Below are 21836 nucleotides of genomic sequence, written 5' to 3'. Positions count from 1 at the left end.
GGCAAAAAAATTGCACATGGATATCACTATTATTTTTATTTAATTTATTAATAGCACAATTAATAAAAAGTGCTAACACAATAAATTTCCAAAATGTGTAAATAGCATAAACAACAACCAACTGAATGGTTCATCACATGGACCTCTACTACCCGCATCCACGAGTAGTTACTTTGAGGTGGGAATCTTTCTCGTCTCCAATACGGATGTGCTAATTGCTGATTGCCTCAGATTGTCCTAAATCACGTGAACAGCATATAGCAGAGTATGATGTCGATAAATTGTCTGATGATTTTAAACTTTCAATTTATAAAAAAATTTCAAAAAAATAATAAATAAAAATGACATGGTTAGTGATCAGAGCAAAACGAGGGCTACCTGTATATGTTGTCTCAAGCTACAAATTTTAAGGGATCAGTTTTTTCCCATAAGGAATGCTGATGTATCTCATCTTTTGCCAAATGAAGTGCAGTGCCATTCAACTCATTAACAAGTGGAAAATAGTAAAGAACAAATGCACATTAGAGCTAGGTTCTTGTTATTTGGAGCAAAATATTAAGTGCAATCATCACCCAACTAAAAAACAATTAACTTACCCACTTAAAGCTAGAATATCACAAGGCACCAGTCCCTGCACCATATGTAAATCACGCAAAAAATGCACTAAAACAATGGGAGACTCTCAATGAGGCTGTTGGTCTCAGGCACTGGCCAGAAAATACAGTTGCATTGATATACAAAGGATGGATGCAGGACTGGAGGAAAGTTACATGTTCAATCAGTCCCGATTTGTAATTTTCAGCACCAGTAAAAGAGTTTACATGTGGAGGAAACTACACGAAATTATGCACCAATGTATGGGCATGTTCACCCTGAAGGCACTGTGAATGCTAGAGTATATCTGAACATAATTGTGGATCATGGACACTAGCAATATTGCATGTTCACCCATATGTAACCCAATAAAACCATTCAGTATGTGAAAGAGTGAATTGAGAAACACAAGGTAAACTTCAAGAATGTGCTTTGGCCTGTCTGATCTGTTGAGCATCAGACGTGGGATGAACTGAAAATGGTATGATAATGAGTAAAATTCTCTATCCATGTCACTGAGGATAGTTTTGTTACATGAATAGTACAATATTATTACTATGAAGTGCATTACATTTGCATTTGTATAGCAGTCCAATGCATAGTATGTTTTTCATACCAACTATAAGCAGATTTCTGTTTATAAATGGAATTTTTGTGTAATGTAGTCATTAATCCACATTAAACATGTTCAAGAAAAACTGAATCTAAGTGACTAACAATGCAATCTGACATTTTATTTGTTTTTCAATTCAGAACATTTCATCAAAAATAATAAAAAAAAAAGTTTATTTCTTTGCAGCTTCTTCCTCTTTCTGGTAGGACTGTAGTAATTCTGCCTTTTTCTGTAGTTGTCTTTCTTGCCGACGGCGTCTAGCTTCACGCACTTTGTTTCTTCGGGATTCAGCTTGGTCACTAAAAATAATACACCAACATTTTAATGCTGCACAGTTCATAAAATCCTATAATATACGCTGAAACACAAAATTAGGTTTATATTTAATTACTGCATTTATTCAATACTACATGCATTTTCCCCCTAAAAATTTTAATAATAAAATTCTTGCTACACTGAGTAAGCAGAATAAATAGCTGATTTTAACAGTAAAAATAAAACAAAAATTAAAGTGATAAAAACCCTCATAAAACTGAAAATAAAATCAATAAAATAATACACTTACAACAGGAGCTTTACTTCCAAAGCTCTACACTCATGACAAACACAGCTAAGTAGCACATCATGCATAAAGCCTTGAATGGTTTGAGCATGCTCAATGCGGATGGGATTCTTCCTCTTACTCAGAATAATCACCTGAGAGGGCATAAATTCAAATTGAGGAAAGACAGTTGTAGGATAGATGTGCTGAAGTTTGCCTTTAGCCAGCGTGTGGTTGATTAGTGGAACAAACTTCCATCTGTCGTTGTAGAAGTTGATAGCTTAAATAGATTCAAGGCAGAACTTGACAAATATTTGGAGTGAGTGGATGGGTGAAATAAGGGGTTTTTTTTTGGCTGATGCTATATAAGCTTGCTTTCTTGCATCATGTGCCTTTGCTAATGCTAATCGTACACAACAGAGAAAGAAAAGGGGAAAAAGAGAGAAATAAAAAAATAGGAGGGGAAAAAAGAAGGTCAGTTGTGCTCCAAGAATACGTTAAACGATTTATGTGTTATAGATGCTATGCCATCAGTCATCACTGTGCAAAATAATGAACTCCAATCACAGAATTTACAGCAGGTCGTTAATATCTGTCAACTTTCCAATCAATCATCCACTATTTAATAACACCATTATTCTCTTATCTGTCATCATGCAGCCACCTGCCTCACATTATGTGTGTAACTTCCAATTGCTCAACAGTTATGTCTATTAGGATTTATCAAATGCAATCTTGTCATATTTACTTTGTTTACAACAAACAGCACCATTGTGTGCAAACTTGAACAAAAAAGCTAAGCCAAGAGTACTTGCTTTAGAAATGAAATTGAAAATTATTGCTTTGTCTGAACCTACCAAATGAGCAACTGATATCGGACATGAACACGAAATGTTATCTATAACTATCAATAACAATTGTAGCTGATAAAGAAAAATATAGACATTGAAAATTAGTAGTATCTGACAATGTTTGAGAATCAAAAAGTATTTTGTTCAAAATGGAGAAATTAAACTGAATTTCTGATCAGCAAGCTAAGGTAGTTCTATTTTGATAAAGCTGAAGGGTTAACAGCATTTAACAACCTCAAGGTGGATGAAGAAAATGCAGATAGAATTTTCTGCGAGTAAGGACTAGCCTGATAAATTTTCATTAAGGACTGTTGAGGCTGCATCTGGAATAGGGTATTCAACTAGGGAGGCTGCATCCAAAGAAAGACATTAAGCTTCTTGAAAGATCTAAAGACAGATGACTCATCCAGTGAAAATAGCAAAGGGACATATATGAGGACTACAAAGATGTGAGTTATAGTGGGGAAACTGGTCATAATTTGGAAGGGAGTTATCTGAAAGAAACGAATAAGATACTAAGGAGTACGGGTATTAAAATGATTGACTGTGGAGCTCCCAAATCAAAATGGGTTACAAAAACTTGGACATAAATACAAAATATTGGGGAAATGTAATGAGTTCTTGGAAAGTTAACATTTGGCTGTGTGCCAAATGTAAACTTTCCAAGAACTCAATTTACAACCACTCAGTGATGGGCTCATTCCAGTGGTCAATACCACTGGAACATGCCCATCACCGAGTGATTGAGATTGAAATCTGGTGATGGTAAGTCTTAACAGTATCTTCAAGGGATGAAAATAGTACAAGAGCAGATATAGTTGTTTGATTTCTTTAGGCCTTTATTATTAATGCTAATTCTTTTGGTTAAGCCAGTGAGTGCTGATATCCAATGGGCAGGAGTTATGTTAGCAAGTTTGCACAAATTGTTGAAGAGCTTAGAGACAGTCCTAAACAGGTCTTCAATGTCAATGAAATGGACTGTTCTGGAAGATGCCAACAAAACTTTAATCAAAAAAGCTTAGTTTGCTAAGAAGTCATCTGAGAATCAACTGACTTCTTTTTTGGGACCAATGCAGCTTTGGATTGATCATCGACACTCATTTACTATAACAAAAAACCAAAAGCTTTGAAAGGCTTGTTTCCTGGTTTTGAAGCCAAACAAGAATGTCTTGTTTACAAGGGTGCTGTGAGATGAACCAGTGAAGGAATGATGGAGATGGAATAATGGATTCCACATGCCCAATATCAAATTTATCTTACAGCTGCCCAAGGATGAGAATGTGATTGCTAATTCAATCTATACATATGACTACATTTATTGAATGTTTGTACGTTACTAATGGAAAAAAAGAATACACTTTACAGAAATGCTGGAAATATTACACTACGAAGAATGCAATAGACCATACTGAAATCGTCTGTAAAGTCAGGTCAGTTCCCACCACAGGAATGCTATGTGGAGGAAGCTATGGCCTGAATGTATCCGCAGATCTTCATGGATTCCAAGAAGAAACATTGCGAAAAAATATGCAAAAAAAAAAAAAAAAAAAAAAATTATTCAGTTTCAATTAGAGCCCTATAATGTTAAAGAACTGTTTGTAGCCCACACTGAAAAGAAATTTAAAAACTTCAACACTGATGGATTTCTTTCAGTATAGAGACAATGAAAAGAGATCCTCCACTGACTTTTGCCAATATCCCACTTGCAGTCCTTCCTGAAAGCATCTAACGCGTGTGCGCGCACACACACACACACACACACACACACACACACACACACACACACACACACACACACACACACACACACACACACACACAATTACTGATGAATTTGATGAACAGGAATGGTGTTCTAGCATCTATTCCGAGCCCTGCCTGCAGCAATGAAGATTGATTTCCACTGATCTTTGTTGCTATAAGAAAGTCCTGAATGAGAAGGCTAGGACCCACTCAACTGTAGACTCCTTTTGCAAGAATAAGGATTATGTCTCTAGGAATTTGCAGCTCTCAATTTCTGGTACATAGGTCAAGGGTAATTTGCCCTTCAAGGAAACTGATATGCACATTACATACGACAATCAATAAAGTTATTGTAAAATTAGTTTTACTGATATTTACTTCTCTGAAATATAAGTTTACTGCTGGAGTTTATAACTTCTCTCAATACCAGTTGTGATTATAACAAGCAAGTCTGAAACCAAAAAATTCAGGACTGACTCCCCTGCCAAGATCACGGCCACAACTTTTTGAAGTATGAAAGAAATTATTTTGCCATACTACATAGCACGAAAGAAAACCATCACTGGAGATGCTTATGCTGCTATTCTCAAACACTGCTCCTGTACACAAGTTCCATAAAAGAATCACTACTCTGAGAGATTGCAGATTCTGGGAGTTAAACTACCTGTCCTACTTTCCAGGCCAGGCTACTAGTGATTATTTGCTGTGTAGATACCTGAAGAAACTGATTTCTGTGATTTTGAAATTAGATGGTAATGGTAAAAGGGTATTGACTGGCTGCAGTGGCACATTTGGAAGAAAGAGGAATTATAGAAGTCAATTTTAGAAGAATATTGACACATGGACCAGACCAGACCAAACAGAGCTCTTTTTTGAAAAGCCTGAGAGGTTCTGGGGGCATTACCCCAGAGCAGAAAGAATATCCATTCCACGGTAGTGTGGATTTGAGATTTGTACAAAGCAAGTAGCTGTTTAGAAGAAAAGAGAAATTACCCCAGTTTTTTAGATGCAGAAGAAACAATATATGTGATGTGCTTTTGCCAAAGCAGATTAGAAGTCAGGGTAATCCCTAAATCTGAATGTCATTGAAAGTAAGCATAGGAACAGAAGAATCCTTTTCGCTAGATATAAGACAAGACAGAGTTTTAGAAGGATTGAAATTAACCAAGTTGTCTTTTCCTCACTGGAGAATTATCTAGAGATCAGTATTTAAGGAACTGGTAGTGGATATTCGAGAAGTTGAAACTCTTTTTGCAGGGCAAGGTTTCTCCAACTGGAAGGTGGAATGCAATGTGCTGTCATCAGCAAAACTATGGATTGGATTTCCAGTCAATGAAAGAAGGTCATTAATATTTCAGAGCTGTTCAATAAAGAATGATCATAATTTTTTTTTCACAACATATCTTTATTAATCATCCATATTTTGATGGTCCTTTTCAAAGTAATCTCCATTTGATGAAGTGCACTTACACCAACTTTTCTGCCATTCTTCAAAAACACGGCTGAAGCCATTTTTTGATGTGCATTTGAGAATTGCTTCTGATGTTTTTACAATTTCTGATGACTGGAAACGTTTTACTCACAGCTATTTCTTTAACTTTGGAAATAAAATTGCAGGGTGCAAGGTCAGATGAAAAACACATTTTATGTTAATGCTGGTTAAGTACTTGATGACAATATGAGCAATGTGAGGTCTCACACTGTTGTGATGCAGCATCTACCCACTTGTGGGCAATTATGGTTGTTTGCAACAAATATGATCATGCAAAGTGTGCAGTACAGTTCTGTAGCAAGGTCCTGTAATTAGTCATATGATGTGGCAAAAAGCTGGAAAATCCATTCCATGAATGTCAAAAAGAGAGATGACCATAATCTTTCTTGCAGAAGCCAAAACTTCCAAATAGACCTTTCCTGCTTACTCCCTGGGTCGAAATGAAGCCATGTCTCATCTGCTGTTATCACCTTGTGCAGAACCTCACCATTTTCAGTAACCATCCTTTGCAACTCCTGACAAACCTCCATGCAAACTTACTATTACTCAGGTGTGCATAGTTTTGGAACACAACATGCACAATCACATGAAAATGGTCATGGAGAACGTTGTTTGTTTGTTATTTGGTTTTTAGGAGCATTAACAACTAAGGCCATATTGCTCCAGGAATATGCGGTGGTCATTCCCTTGACCTTTCGGCATCCTCCATATTTGGTGGTCACGGGCTCGAACCCTGGTCTAATCAAGAAGCATGTGCTACGCACTGCTGCTCCTTCCCACCTGGCTACAGAGGTGCCCGGAGAACATTGTGTGCTTCCTACTGATATTCTCAACATTTCTGCCAGTTGCCTTACTGTTATACGACAATTTTCTCTCATGATTACAGAAGCAGTGTTTGTGGTTTCTGTGGTGACAGCAGTGGCTATAGCTCCAGGACCGCTGATTTTTGTAATTGAATCATGCCCACCTTTAAACATAAGCATCTGTGAGCCATGCTATATGGAAGCATAGATTCACCATAGGCCCCTTTTAACATTTCACACACACTTCAGCTGATGTTTTCTTGAGATAGAAATAAAATTAGAGAGCAGCATACAGTCCCTCATGTGTCACATCCATTGTTACATAGACGAAACCGAACAGGCACAAACCTGACTGAAAGTCAAGATCACTACATATATGAGTTAACTGTGCAGTTGCTATATGATACAGCTTATCTTCATCTTAAATCCTGCAGCTCAACTGGAAATAGCAAACAGTATGGTTGTTCATGTAAAATTACAATCATTCTCTATGAACAGCCCTCATACAACAGAGAGTGGCAGAAAGAACTGAACCTTGGAAAACACCAGAATTAGTGGAGAAGTCAGAAGGCCATCTGCATCACCAACTGAACACCCATTTACAAAAAAAAAAAAAAAGAGGCCAGAAATCCTTATGATGGAAGCTCATTTAGAAGACCCTTTATGCTAAACATGATCAAGATCATTTGAATTGTCAAGAGCAACTGCTTGAGTTTCAGCAATTTCTTCTACTGATTTGAGCAGGTAGGATGTAGTTAACAGAGATCATAAATACAAGGATCAGAAGAAAAATGGGATTCTAGCAGGTCAGCTTTATTTTTAGCTGAGGTGGCAATATACACATTAGGTTTTAATAGATGTGGGAGTACAAATGTGCAAAAGTTGCAGCCAACAGTTTTGACAGGAGACCGGAATGCTGAACTACCGTTTGGATGAAAAGCAAGTTTTCTACTCTTAGCCCATTCAAAATATAGCCTGGACTGATTAATTTCTAACTGCCTTAGAATTGTTGTGAGCTTTGGTGTAGGATTAAAATGAAGCTGGAGTTTTGGATACAAGCCAATTGCAATATGCAATATTCTTATCTTGAGCTATCTTAGAACATTTACTGAAAAACAAGTTTTAGATAAAGGACAAGATTTTAAGGTGGAGTATAGAATAAAGAATTTCATACCCACAAGCAATAATTTTATTGACATGATCAGAGCAAACACTGACATCAAATATTTAAAAAAGTAAGCCACCAACCAAGGAAAACAATTGAAATCTTTCAGATCATCCCATTTTGTATTTTTGTAATGCAAGGCAACATGAGTCTGTGAATGGCCACAAGAGAATGGCTCCATTGGAGAAGATACTATCATCAAGCTGTGATCTGAGGTGCCTAGGGGAGCATTCACCTCGACTTTGTACTTGGAAGGGCTATTCATGAGAAAAAGATCAAGAGTGTTGACTCTTGGTCAGCAGAGTCTGTGTGAGATCATTAGTAATTGAAAAAGCCTCAGCATCTCAACCAGCTGGGTCTGGATGGCTAAAAAACTGAAACCAGCTGGAGTTGTGAACATTAAAATTGCCAAGGAAATTACCCCACCATTAACAAAGTTGGACTGGAGAAAGTAGAGCTTCAAAGAGAAGAAGTCAGAGTTCTAAGTGATTAGTGGATTTGGGAGACTGATAGAGGCAACAGATGTATTTGACAGAATGGGACAGAGGAATTTTAAGCCAGAGAGGATCAAAAAGAGGAGAATCCAAATTACTAAGTCTCTGACAGGGAATACCAGAGTGGACATATATATAAGTATCACCTTTGAACCAAAAGGAATCATACAGGGAATAATTAGGACAACAGAGATGAGTAGTGGTTGAATCAACTGATAATTGTGATTCTGTCAGAAAAAGTAAGTGGGACTTGACTGGCTGTAAGTGGAAATCTTCTGGTTTCTTTTTTTATTATTATTATTGTTATTATTTGGTTTTTAGGAGCATTAGCAACTAAGGATATTACTCTGGGGATATGTGGTGGTCATTCCCTGACCTCTCCACATCCTCCATATTTGGTGGTCAAGGGCTTGAACCCCGGTCTAATCAAGAAGCGTGTGCTGCGCACTGCTGCTCCTGCCCACCTGGCTACGGAGGCACCTGGTTTCTTTATTACCAAGGCAGATAACATTGTGAGTGACCTTTGCATCATTGCCCCTACTAAACCAGCTACTTCCCCTAGCCTGTAAGTCTTAAATGAAATTCTTTTTGCCAAATGCAAAACCTTATATTTCACAGGATTAAATTTCAGTTGTCAACTTTCAGATCATATGTATAATGGATCTAAGTTGTTCTAAGCAGCACAGCCCTGCACTTATTATTTTATGACATAACATCAAATCATCAGCAAACTTCAATAGCTTTCTCTGTACGTCTCATCACTATCACTGAGAAAAAATAAGAAAAGTGGAGGGGATCACCTTAGAGTGTACTAGCGTAGGTTCCTTGGGATTCCTACTCACTACACTAATCCACTCTGAAGAATGCCTGCTGATTACTGCCCACTCTTTCTTTTAATTCAGCCAGTCCTTTTTCCATGCAAGGATCTCCCCAGTAACTCCAGCATGCTCCAATTCGTACAGTAGTTTCTCATGGGGTACCAAATCAAAATCTTTACGAAAACTTAAGTAGACGAGGTGTGGCAATAAAGTTCCCGGACTGGTGTTGTTGCAATTATGTTCAATGTGTTTGAAAATAAATGGAAGCGGTATGTTGTAGTTCAAATGTTTCCAACAAATGGTTATACAGAGATTGTTCTTTTCAGAAACTTTTAGGATGATGTAATAAGTAGGGTCCATGATTTTCTGCAGCAAAATACCAAAAATTCTGTGGCGCAGCACAAAATATCACAGTTCTGAAATCTCACGGTCTTTTCAATTATAAACAATGAAAGACCTTAACTAGAACTTTGAAAACACTAGTGAATAATCAAGAGCTGGCAGCACCTCATGCATGATTGCCAGCTCTATGATGACCTCCGAAGTGCATTCATCACCAAAATACAGTATCTACCATATGGCCAGGAGCACCACATCTTGGACACCAGGGAAGAATATCAGGCTTTCTCCAGCTATGCACTGGCCCTGTTCACAAGACTGAGAGCTCTTATCGCAGCGAACCGCAACCAACCACTGACACAATAAGGAAATGAACAAACCTCGAAGGAAATCATCCCGCGGAAGATGCCTGGAACCCAACGGCCTCCGATAATCAAGGTGCTAAACCCCGAAGTGGACCTAAAGTCGAATAAATGAGAAATGACTCTATAAACAACATTGATGGAAACACCACATGGATGGGAAATGTCACAAGAAATACCCCACACACGCCGACAAGCAAACCCGGATCTTTTGACGGTAAAGATTGCAGAACGGACGGGAATCACCCCATGAACGATCACGCTACAGTCCGATCGCTCCTGGGAATGGACTAGGACCACTAGCAGCTCCGCTGCCAAATGCTATATGGAGAGCTGAATGGGGTACCCTAACCCTATTCATCTTTAATTCCCTATCCCCGGCAAGAGGGAGAGGAGACATGCACTGTTTCCTCCCTCCCCTGCCAACCCATCTCTTCGCCTGGTGAGGCATCGGCCTGCCTCACTGACCACCTGGGGTCGCCTTCTCTTTAGTCCCCATGCTTCTGCCTTTCACCCCCCCAGTCTTCAGTCTCTTCCCCCACTCTACCTGTACACCTTATCTACGGCAGGGGTAGATAACTCTTCTTCGTTTCCCCCCCCCACAATCCAAACTCCCCTCTGGTGTGGCATGGGCATGCCATACTGCCTAGCAGGGGTCATCTCCTCTATCGACCCCTTACTTCTACTTTTACCCCCTCAGTTTTCAGCCTCCCCTCCCTCCCACTTTTATCTTTCATCTAACGTATAGCCCACACGTCTAAATTTAATAACAAAATTCTGCCCGACCTATTAGGCCTTTTAACACATCTCTCTAGCGTTCAACCCCAACCAGCGATTTGCTAACAGCAATCTTAAACGCCTATATATATATATATTTTTTTTTTATTATTATTATTATTTTATTTATTTTTTTTTAATATTTTTTTATTTTTATTTTATTTATTTATTTATTTTTAGGTCCTAGCACTGAAATCCTAGGAAACTAGGTGACAGGACCTGCCGGAGCAACTTGTCATGATTCTGGACGGCTAGCCTCCACGTGGCGAGGTATGGGCAACGTCGGGCCCCACTAGGGGCCTGGCGGCCAATAAGCTGGATAAACAATGGGCACAACAGATCACACTGCACAGATGGCCCACACACTTTCAAGTCTCTGGCTTGACAGTGTACTGTCCTCGATACAGCGAACACACACGGAGATGGGAGAAATCCCAGGCGCCGTCTGACACGAACATACCTTATACCTCATATAGTGAATAATCAAGATTTATGAATTACGTAATGAATGAGGCAAAACACTCATTTTATTTATTAACAAATAATTGTAATAAAACTACTAATTAAATGCTTTTACTGTTAAAAAAACAATGCACAGTATTCCTGAAGATTCTTTGCAATCAAGCTGCAATGTAAAGGCAACAACACAGATCCACATGAAATTTTTTCCCCTTTTCTTTATATATATATATTAAATATGTCTATTGAGTAAAAATATGAACATCGTACCACATAACAAGAAAATTGAGAAGAAAAAAAAAATGTCAGAGAAGGCCACTGTTTTTTAAATTTTCAAAATAAAACCATAGATTTTGATCAAACAAACTCCTTTACAATATTTAATTTTTCCTCTAAATTAAAATTTTTTTTTTGTTTTGTAGCTTTCTTCATTTTAGGCACTAATTAAACACACACTTTATATAAACAAGAAACATTAAATCAGCAAAATCAATGCTTGCCAATTAAAATACTTTACATTGCAAGAACCAGAAAAAGTTTTTCTGAACAGCTAACATAGAATAACTGATGAAGGGGGTTCCCGAATGCGGAAGTTGTTTCAAAAATATCTGGACAAACACACCACTGTTTATTTGCTATGTTTGGTTATAAGAATCAGTTTTGAATGCCTTTGTGATATTTTTCTAAAGCAAATTGCTGGAGGTCACGACAATAAAACAATAAAAACAACTTGCACTTTCCAGTTTATTGGGCTTTTCTGTTAGTGCAATCTTTTATAAATGGGTAGCAAACTCAATCTTATTGCATTTGTAATAATACCGATAGCTGGAATTCTGTGGGATTTTATGTGATTATGGTGAAATGTGTTTCTCCTTCAATCACGTAAGAAACAAATTTTCAAAATCTGCTCTTTGTTCCTATTTTTGAACCTTTGTAAACAAAAATCGGCGCAGATAGCAAAACTCGCTGTGCAATCTAAAATTTTTGTAGTAAATACCTGACCATGCAATAGCAAAACCGAAAAAAATCGAGGGATGACTGTATTTTACAATAAATTATAAGAAAAATATTAAGGCGTTATTTTGGCCAGACTACTCCTAAAAATTGTACATTTTCTTCTGTAAGTTATAAAATTGGATATTTTCTAGTGAAATAAAAATTGTGGGAAAACAAATTCCATAATGTGGCACAAAATTCCAAGTGCCACAGAAAATCATGGGATGTAGTAATAAGTGCATTCAATCAGGTGGCGATTGAGGAAGAAGGCAGAAGCCTTTGAAAGCTTCAGTTATTTTAGTGCTTTTAATCTAGTATATTTTATTGCATTTTAATTCAGTATTTTGTATCATTTTATTTGTACATTCACTGTAAACTACATTTGTTCTATCTTAATTCAGTATTTTATTATCAGTAATATTTTATTTGTATAATCACATTTATTTTGTTTGATCTACTGTAAATTTATTGTAAATTTAAATATAAAGCCTTTTAAGATTTTGGTTTTCGTTTTTACTTCAATGGTTGGTGAGAAACGCTAAAAATCATAGTATAGGTGGCGATTACTTTGAATAAAAATAAAACCACTTTTGAGCTCCTTCAACACTGTGTTCTTTTTATTGCACCAGTCCAGGAACTTTATTGTCACACCCCACACAACATCAAAATTGGTTCCAGCTCTAAATCCTTTATGACATAACCACAGCAATTAAGAGATTTCTTAGGAAAGACTGACCCCCCCATCTCCTCAAACCTATGCCGTGACTTTAGCATTAGCATTAGTAGAGGCATATGATGCAAGAAAGCAAGCTTATTCAGCATCAGCCAAAAAAAAAAAAAAAAAAAAAAAACAAAAAACCCCACTCCCATTTCACCCCTCCGTTCGTTCGAAATACCTGTCCAGTTGAGCCTTAAATTTGTTTAGGCTATCAACTTCAACAACAAGTGATGGAAGTTGGTTCCACCAACCAACCACCCGCTGGCCAAAGGCAAATTTCTGCACATCTATCCGACATCCGTCCTTCCTCAGTGAAATCATAGACTTCTCTATGATTTCACTCATCCAAATGTTTCTATACTGCATCCTTAATCAATGGGTATAGTTACAACAGTGATTTAAGGATATAATCACCAGTGTCATACTGGTCTATCACATAATTAATCACCGGTTCCAGTCTCGCTTACCCCTCCCTTATGAGTGGGTAACACATTTCATTCCTAATAGAATGGTGCACTCTTCTGCCACATTATTTAACTTAGTATTTAATAAGTTATTTTGTTGTAAATAATAAGTACTAAATGAGAAGAAAATTCTTACCTTAGCATCTTGCTTCTTGATTTTTCTGCCTTTTTCTTATGAATAAATTCCATAAGAACTCTTTTATTTTTGAAAACATTTCCTTTGGCTTTCATATACAATGTATGATATCTGAAATATAAAATAGATTTCCTTTCAAAATCAACAATATACAAAGCAACTGAGTAGAGATGTCAATACTAATAAAAAGCTAATGATACATAAAACAAATTTATTCTTTAATGCAAATTTTTATTAATATTTGTTTTGGACAATGGCATAAGTTTAGATAATATTACTAAATATTGGTTTCTAATCCTCCTTGTCACAGTGAAGAGGATTAGAAACACAGTCAACTAAGGGGAATGATAGCATGGGCACTACAAGATGTGATTAAGAGTAAAAAGAGTATTATGGTATTGTCATAGACGCCATAATATATATTTTTTAAAGTTCTGTTTATGCTCTTGCATGACCACTAGGTCAAAAGGGTTTACAATTAATCATTTTGACAATGGTTGGTTGTTTGGTTGGTTATTTGGTTTTTAGGAGCATTAGCAACTAAGGCCATATTGCTCCGGGAATATGCGGTGGTCATTCCTGACCTTTCCGCATCCTCTGTATTTGGTGGTGACGGGCTTGAACCCCGGTCTAATCAAGAAGCGTGTGCTACGCACTGTTGCTCCTACCCACCTGGCTACGGAGGTGCCATTTTGACAATGAATATGATCATTAAGCATATTTATCACTCCCTTGGGTATGAACTTCAGTCTACTCAAATGCATGTGCTAGAGAATTTGGTACTTAAACACTTGGCATGTTCAGCCATACCCATTAAGAGCAGCACATAACCCCAAAATAGGAAGTTTATGGCAGATATTTTTATAAATATATCTCAAGAATGTTTTTTTTTTATTTACAACTAACATTAATGCAACTGTGAAAAGATATTGGTAGCCCTCTATTTACATGGTTTTCCTACAGTGGCCATCAATATTGCTTTTAAATTATTTGTGATTTTAAAGAGGGAGGGAAACAATTGCCACTTTTAAGTTTGGTACAACTTCTACACCCCAAAGTAGCTTAATGCCAACATACAGCAAAAATTAACATATACTACTACAAATTATGGACATATTCTAACAAGAATGTTTCTTTTATTTACATCAATGATTTCAAGGAAAAGGTATTTTGTTGTTTTAAAGTCATTTCATTTATATCATGCTTTCTAATAACATATCTCTGTGGTAAATGATCTATATTTAATAATACCATGAGTAAAATGGTGGGCATACTGTCATTATTTGTGGAAAATATTCATTCTGGAAAAGTGGGGGGGGGGAAAGAAAGTTGTTACTGTTTTTTTTTTTTTTTTTAAACCTGTACACCAAACCAGACTGGAAAATGTTTCTGTTGGAACTTATGGGGAAGATATTATGTCAAGAGCTTGTGTGATTGAATAACATACGATTTTTAGAAGGGAGAGAGAATGTGGAAGACTATGAATGACCAGGCTGTCTAGTTGTTTGTTTGTTTGTTGTTTATTTGGTTTTTAGGAGCATTAGCAACTAAGGCCATATTGCTCCGGGGATATGCAGTGGTCATTCCCTGACCTCTCCGCATCCTCCGTATCTGGTGGTCATGGGCTCGAACCCCGGTCTAATCAAGAAGTACTGAATGACCAGGCTGTCTAGTATCCATGAAAACGATGAAAATGTGGACCAGGTAAGGACACTGATTAGAAGTGATCATCATTTAAGCATTAGAATGGTTGCAGCAGAACTAAATATGGACGAAGAAACAGTTAGACAAATTTCAAATGAAAATTTAGGTATGAGAAAATTGTGTGCTAAGATGGTGCCAAAAATCTTGAATGAAGGTCAAAGAATGAGGACTCCAAGTTGTGAAGATGTTTTGAAAAATATTGAAGAGGATAGACTTTTTGAGTACTATAATTACTTTTGATGAAAGTTGGCAATCCCAAGGGGGGGGGGGGGAAGCAGCAGCAAGATGTTAAAATCAAAAATAAAAACCATGCTTCTTGTTTTCTTCAATTCTGCTACATTATCAGGGTGTTACTAGAGAATAATTAGTTAGCCATAATGCAATACCAGTGTTTTTCATTTTAATATAAAAATGATTCTAGTTACAGGAAGAATGTCTGAAATCTGCTTGTCTAAACAATGGACACTTTTAAGATCTGCCACAAACTTGTAGCAACAAACTTGTTCTTCCAATATGACTATATTTAAGTTAAAGTTAAATAATATTTAACTTATGTTTTTGGAAATATACTCATCAGCTTGCTTCTTCACCAATGCATTCAATACATGAAAAATCACATTCTACATTTTTCCAGCAGACATCTCGCCATCTTAAATAAACATTATGATTTATGAAGTTGAGACAGAAAATCTGATAGCTAAATATAAAATGTGCTCCTCCACACACTGAGCACATGGTAGCAAAATAAGCCACAATTACTGAATTTACTGATAAATAAAGCAAGTACAGTATAATACAGGTATAAGAAAGTTTTTATTTCTAAATAAACAAACATTGCACTTTCTTTACAGCCCAGTCCAAATCAGCTTTTCAACTCCTAGTATAGGAATTAATAAACCTACATCATTAATTTTTTGTGGTCAGCACTTAATAAAGAATAAAATAAAAACACATTTTTGTGAGTAAATAAAATTTAATTTCTCTCATTTTTATACTGCATTTAATGCTGTAATAAGGTATATGAACTTGAAAGATCAAGCACAAGTAAACAGAGAACGTCAGCAGACTGTCCCACTTGCAGCAGCCACCTATTTTTTTTTTTAACCCCAATTTCTCCACATGACTAACTACAGGAATGAAAAACTAGCAATCAAGAAACATGGGTGAAACATAATTAATAAAAAATATAATCAACAGATTTCTGTTTGTTTCTTTCTTTTTTCGTTGGGAATCATTCGGTAATTTTGTTATGGCTGAATTTCATTTGAGGACTTCTCGTTTCTGAATTTTAATCAATATATAAGAATAAAATTATGTATCTATATATAAAAGAATATTTTGGAAAATAGTGCTTTTTCATGTGCATACTTTTTGCTTTCTGCAAGGCGGGGCTAACTGCTGTTGCGTACTACAAAGTGATTGACAGTGCAATAAGAAGGATAGATACATTAACTTTTACTTTTTACAGTCTTTAAATTTTTCCACATAAAAGAATTAGGTCTCAATTTGCAATTTTAGCTGCAGCAAATAATACTGTTAAGTCCCTGAATGAAAAAATTTTACCCAAAATTATTACAGGAGAATTGAAAATAGTTTATTCATCAGACCAAATTATTCCAGATAGTTGTAATGCTGAAGAATACAACTCTGTAACACCCAAAACACTTTATTCTCTGGAGCCTTCAGGTATACCTCTGCATAAATTACTATTAAAGGTAAATGCAATTGTTATGGTTTTAAGAAACTTAGATATAAAAAATGGAATTTGCAATGGTACAAGACTGTGTAGTGGAAATAAGGAAGAAATGTTTGGTTTGTGAACATGTCACAGGCAACAGAACTGGATCGAAGGAATAACTTCCTTTTTCAACGAACAAAGTTTCTTGTGAAATTGGCTTTTAGTACGACAATAAACAAAAGTCAAGGTCAAACATTATCTAAGGGCGTTGACTTAACATTACCATGTTTTTCACATGGACAATTGAAGGCAACTAAAAATATTTGTATTACCAGAAAACAAATCAAAAAACAATAAAAAAAAATAAAAAAATTGGACAAGAAATGTTTATAATCAAATACACAAATGGCTTTGTTATTAATTTGTTTTTAGATAATAAAATAATATAATATAACTTTTGTACATCTTTTGAACCAGTCTTTGCCCACACAACTATCCCTTTATTCATAGCAGTAACTTTCCCTTAATGCCACATGGCTCCAAAAAAAATATTTTAAAATAAAACATTAAAGGGGGTGTGGGGGGATTTCCCCCACTAAAAAAAATTAAAACATAAAACTGTATAATTCAGGTTTGTGTGACACAAGGCAGAGGGGAGTGAAGCGACCTTCTGACTTGTTTAATAAAGTTAATAAATAATAGGTTAATCATGTAGAAAAAAATGGCAAAAAACTACACATTCAAAGCAGCCAAGTGGGCAAGCTACTCATGTATTCTCTGTTTAGTATCACATTCAGATTTTGACAATTTGTGATTGTTTAGATTTATTGTTCATAAAAAGGCAATTGCTAAGTCTCGAGGCTGTTGTTTTCGGACATTTGACCTGTACTATGAACCAGACCTAAGCATTATTTGAATAATCCATCATTTAAAGAAATGACAAATAAATTTTGAAATAAGATATGTTACTTAAATTTTAAAATAATTATTTGATGTTACTTGGTTTTCAAAATAAACTTCGATATAAAAAATGGAATTTGCAATGGTACAAGACTATGTGTAGTGGAAATAAGGAAGAAATGTTTGGTTTGTGAACATGTCACAAACCAAACATTTATTTGTTTGTTTGAATGTCGATAATATTTGGTTCTTTGTTAGAACTGGGCATTATTTGAATAACCCATTATTTAACAAAAATAAATAAAATTTGAAATAAGATATGCTACTTATACTTTATTTATAATTTATCTAAATACAGTTCATTGTCAAATTAACTTTTTTAAGAGTTAATTCTTAAGGCCAATGGAGTTCACTAATATGAACATATTAATCAGTACCAACAGATTAGATACACACATTGATCTAATAAAATTAGACTATAATTATATTCAATCATTTTTTTTTTATAGTTTTACATATGGTTATTTATTTGGCCTGGCAATTTTTTTTTTTTTTTTTTTTTTGCTTGCTCTTTGCAACAAATAAATGTGATCATAAATAAATATGTAAAGTTAAAAATTCATTAAGAACAATCTTTGTCTCAAGTCTGCCATGAACTTTGCTATGAACTTAAGAATCGACATTCATTTTTGCTATTAGTAATTGTAATATTAAACTTCCCCAATATCTGTCTCGTGTCTAAACAACCCTCCAACATAAAATGCACACACCAAGCAATAAGATATGCTACTTATACTCTATAATTTTTTATACTTTATATAAATACAGCTCGTTGTCAAATTTACTTTTTGAGAACAGTTATTCTTAAGGCCAATGGAGCTGAATAATACAAATATACTAATCAATAGCAACAGATTAGATACACACATTAATCTAATAAAATTAGAGTATAATTACATTCAATAATTTTTAACAGTTAGTTTTACATATGGTTATTTATTTTGATTGACAAAAAAAATATTTTTTTTTTTTTTGCAACAAATAAATGTGATAAATAAATATGTAAAGTCAAAAATTTATCAAGAAGAATATTTGTCTCAAGTCTGCTACGGGCTTAAAAGAATTGACATTCATTTGTGCTATTAGTAATTGTAATATTAAACTTCCCCGATATCTGTCTCATGTCTAAACAATGATCTAAAACTTAACCAACATAAAATGTGCTCATGTAAAAAGAGTATGTGGTGGAGAAGTTGGCATAATTTTTTAATATACATATTTTGCTATTTCCCCATTTAGCTGCATATCATCATTATGCACAATCTTGCTTAACAAGCTTTGAAAATTAAAGTTTAATTCTGGCACAATCACAAATTTCCACATCCTATGAATAAGGGAAGGAACAGTGTATACATATGCACTGTAAATGTTTCAGTTGCATATTTTGGTTCAAGTTATTTTGAAAACCAAATAATTTTTTTTTTGTTTGATTTTAACAATTAAAGAAGTTGATAAATTCTCTAATTGTTATGTTTCATAGAGTGAGCCTTTGTCCTAAATTTGTTGAGCTGTAATATTTCACATAGATAAAATTTAAAATTGGAGAACTTTAGCAGCTGTATTCTAATATCACAGACAATATTTAAATGACTTGCTAAAGGAAAGGGGAGTTGTTTGATGTAAAGCAATCAACTTTTATAAAGTTAAATTTCAGAGAGTACTCAGTAATTCCAATTAACAAAGAGGACCTAAAAATATAATTAATTTTTTATTGGTTTCAGAATCAAATATACTAAGCAGCACATGAACAATCTACTTACAAATGCCTATCAATCTTTTTGGCTTCTCGATATTTTTTCAACAGACGACGCAACACACGCATTCTTCTTATCCATACTACTTTTCTGGGCATACGGGCATTAGCTGTACCTTTTCTCTTACCAGGTCCACAATGTCTTCCTTTTCTACGTGCTTCAGTATTTTTTCTCACTCGAGCACGAGAGTGAACAGCAACAGGCTTACGAATAATTAAACCACTTTTAATGAGTTTACGAATAGTCTGACCTGAAAATATACAAAAAATAAAGCACTTCTCATATATCTTGTAGTAGAATTAAAAAACACCAAACTTCAGAATGAACTCTAATAGCTCCAAAAACAGTGTCACTTTAAAATACTTCCCCCTGCAATATCACAAATGTTAGCTGTACCAGAAAAAAAAAAAAAAAAAAAATTGCAATCAAATTAACCTTTCCTTCATACCTCAACACCACAGTATTCCAAGTGCAGTCTCACAACTGCCTTCCTATCTCTATATGCAAATGTTTGATAAATCACTGACATGGTGCCACAAGTCCCCCCTCTTGCTGCTTATCTGCATGGAGAACTTCATGTTTGTCTGAACTGTAACCTCCAAATCTCTCTCTCTCTGAACCCTTTACATGATTAGTGTTATTACACACACACACACACACACACACACACACACACACACACACACACACACACACACACACACACACACACACACACACACACACACACACACCTCTTTAATGAACTTCCATATAGTGAATTTTTCTAAGTAGCAAACTTTTTTGATTTCCTCTTGGTCATTACATTGAAAATAGTTTCCGTATAATGAACTGATTTTGAGAGGACCCGGCTATGCATTGCTTGAACCTCTGGCTTTTAGGCAATAGAGCTGACACTGCAGAAAGTAGGAATTAAGAGCTAAAAGGATTAACAGTTAATCACTTTAGCTTTTAATAGCTAAAGAATTTAATTCTTACGAGCATTCCAAAATTTAGTAGTGCCCATAAAGCCTTTACTGTACCAAGAAGTCACACTGGTCAACTGCTACCTATGTGTCCACAGTATAATGGCAAAGATTAAGGCATATTCCGGACACGGACAATTGGCTCTGGTCAACCTGTTTTCTATTGTAAGCACCCTATTAGAGAATTAGGGGAGAGTGATTTTCTTTTTTTTTTTTTTTTTTTTATCCCGGAAATTCATCTGTTGTTTCGCAGAAATGAGTCATCTACACCTTCACTAAATTTCACTTGTTTCTATATGGTCCCTTAGCTGCTGTGCAAGTAACCTTACGATGTCTAAGACGAAATCCTCGAGTGTAGCGGAAAAAGTGGAAGTGTTAATAGTGTAGATTGCGGCATAAAAAAAAGAAAAGAAAAAAAAAAAAGAGCTTTAAAATTTGGTGTCCCTGCCAGTAGTGTGTCAACCATTCTGAAAACAGTGTTTTGATTCTCACACTGTTTGAGGAAACGGGACCCAGTCGGAAGCGTGCGAAATTATGCCTGTATGAAGATGTAGATGAAGCCGTTAAAAGTGGGTGAAGTTGAACCGAGACCAAAACATGCCGACATCAGGGCCATTAATAAAAGAAAAGGGAATGGGGTGTGCATCTTTTCTGGGGCATAAAAATTCCAAGCCAGTCTCAGTTGGCTGGACAAATTTAAAAAGTGCCATGGCTTACTCAAAAAGTTATTCCTGGTGCAAGTGGGGTTGTAATTGAAGGGGACTGTACCCATTGGAAAGAAGTGGGTCTTATTTTTTAAATGTTTGCTGAACAAGACAATGACTTTTAAAGGTGATAAATGTGTAAGTGGTAAAAATAATGAGAGAATTGCAGTCTTGGTGCAAATATGGCTGGTAATGAAAAACTGAAGCTTTTGGTAATAAGCAAAAGTAAACAACTCCGATGTTTCAAAGGAGTAAAGTCATTAGAGTTGGACTACAACTACAACAAAAAAGCTTGGATGACAAGTGAAATTTTTGAACAGTGGATTTTAAATTTCAATAGAAAGATGACGAAAGAAACAGAAAAATCGCTTTGATGTCGACAACTGCCCTGCCTACCTTCAACTCAGTAATTTCGAAACTTACAAGTGTGAATCTTGTTTTCTTCCCTCTGAATACCTCGGCTAAACTGGAACCAATGAACCAAGGCATTACTGAGAATTTGAAAATGCACTACCAAAGGCACATCTGAAAAAATTTATACTGAGAATAGAAACTACAAAACAAACAACCTATAAATTCTGTCATAGATTTGCGGATGTGAGTATCAGGGTTGGCAAGTGTGAGGTGTGATGGAAAACAATTAAGAACTGTTTCACAAAGAAGGTTTTGCTAAAATGACAATTAATAGTGATGAGAGGGATGAATT

The 21836-nt window shown here is 35.5% G+C and overlaps 1 protein-coding gene across 1 annotated transcript in view; it reads right to left on the bottom strand.

The window, feature by feature from the left end:
- Positions 1–1379: 1379 nt before the first annotated feature.
- Positions 1380–21836, bottom strand: part of LOC150086636 (large ribosomal subunit protein eL19-like) — a 55079-nt gene continuing 34622 nt past the window's right edge. Inside the window, exons 3-5 of the mRNA XM_090371487.1 lie at positions 19468–19711; positions 13366–13476; positions 1380–1506 (exon numbers count right to left, since the gene is read on the bottom strand). Of these exons, the coding sequence (XP_090227613.1) occupies positions 1380–1506; positions 13366–13476; positions 19468–19711 (482 nt within the window). The remainder of the gene's footprint in view (positions 1507–13365; positions 13477–19467; positions 19712–21836) is intronic.

The sequence above is a fragment of the Mastigoproctus giganteus genome, chromosome 4 (assembly GCF_048544385.1).
Source record: "Mastigoproctus giganteus isolate SK-2022 chromosome 4, ASM4854438v1, whole genome shotgun sequence".
In the NCBI taxonomy this organism is placed as follows: Eukaryota; Metazoa; Arthropoda; class Arachnida; order Uropygi; family Thelyphonidae; genus Mastigoproctus; species Mastigoproctus giganteus.
This window is presented reverse-complemented; position numbering and strand designations above follow the sequence as displayed.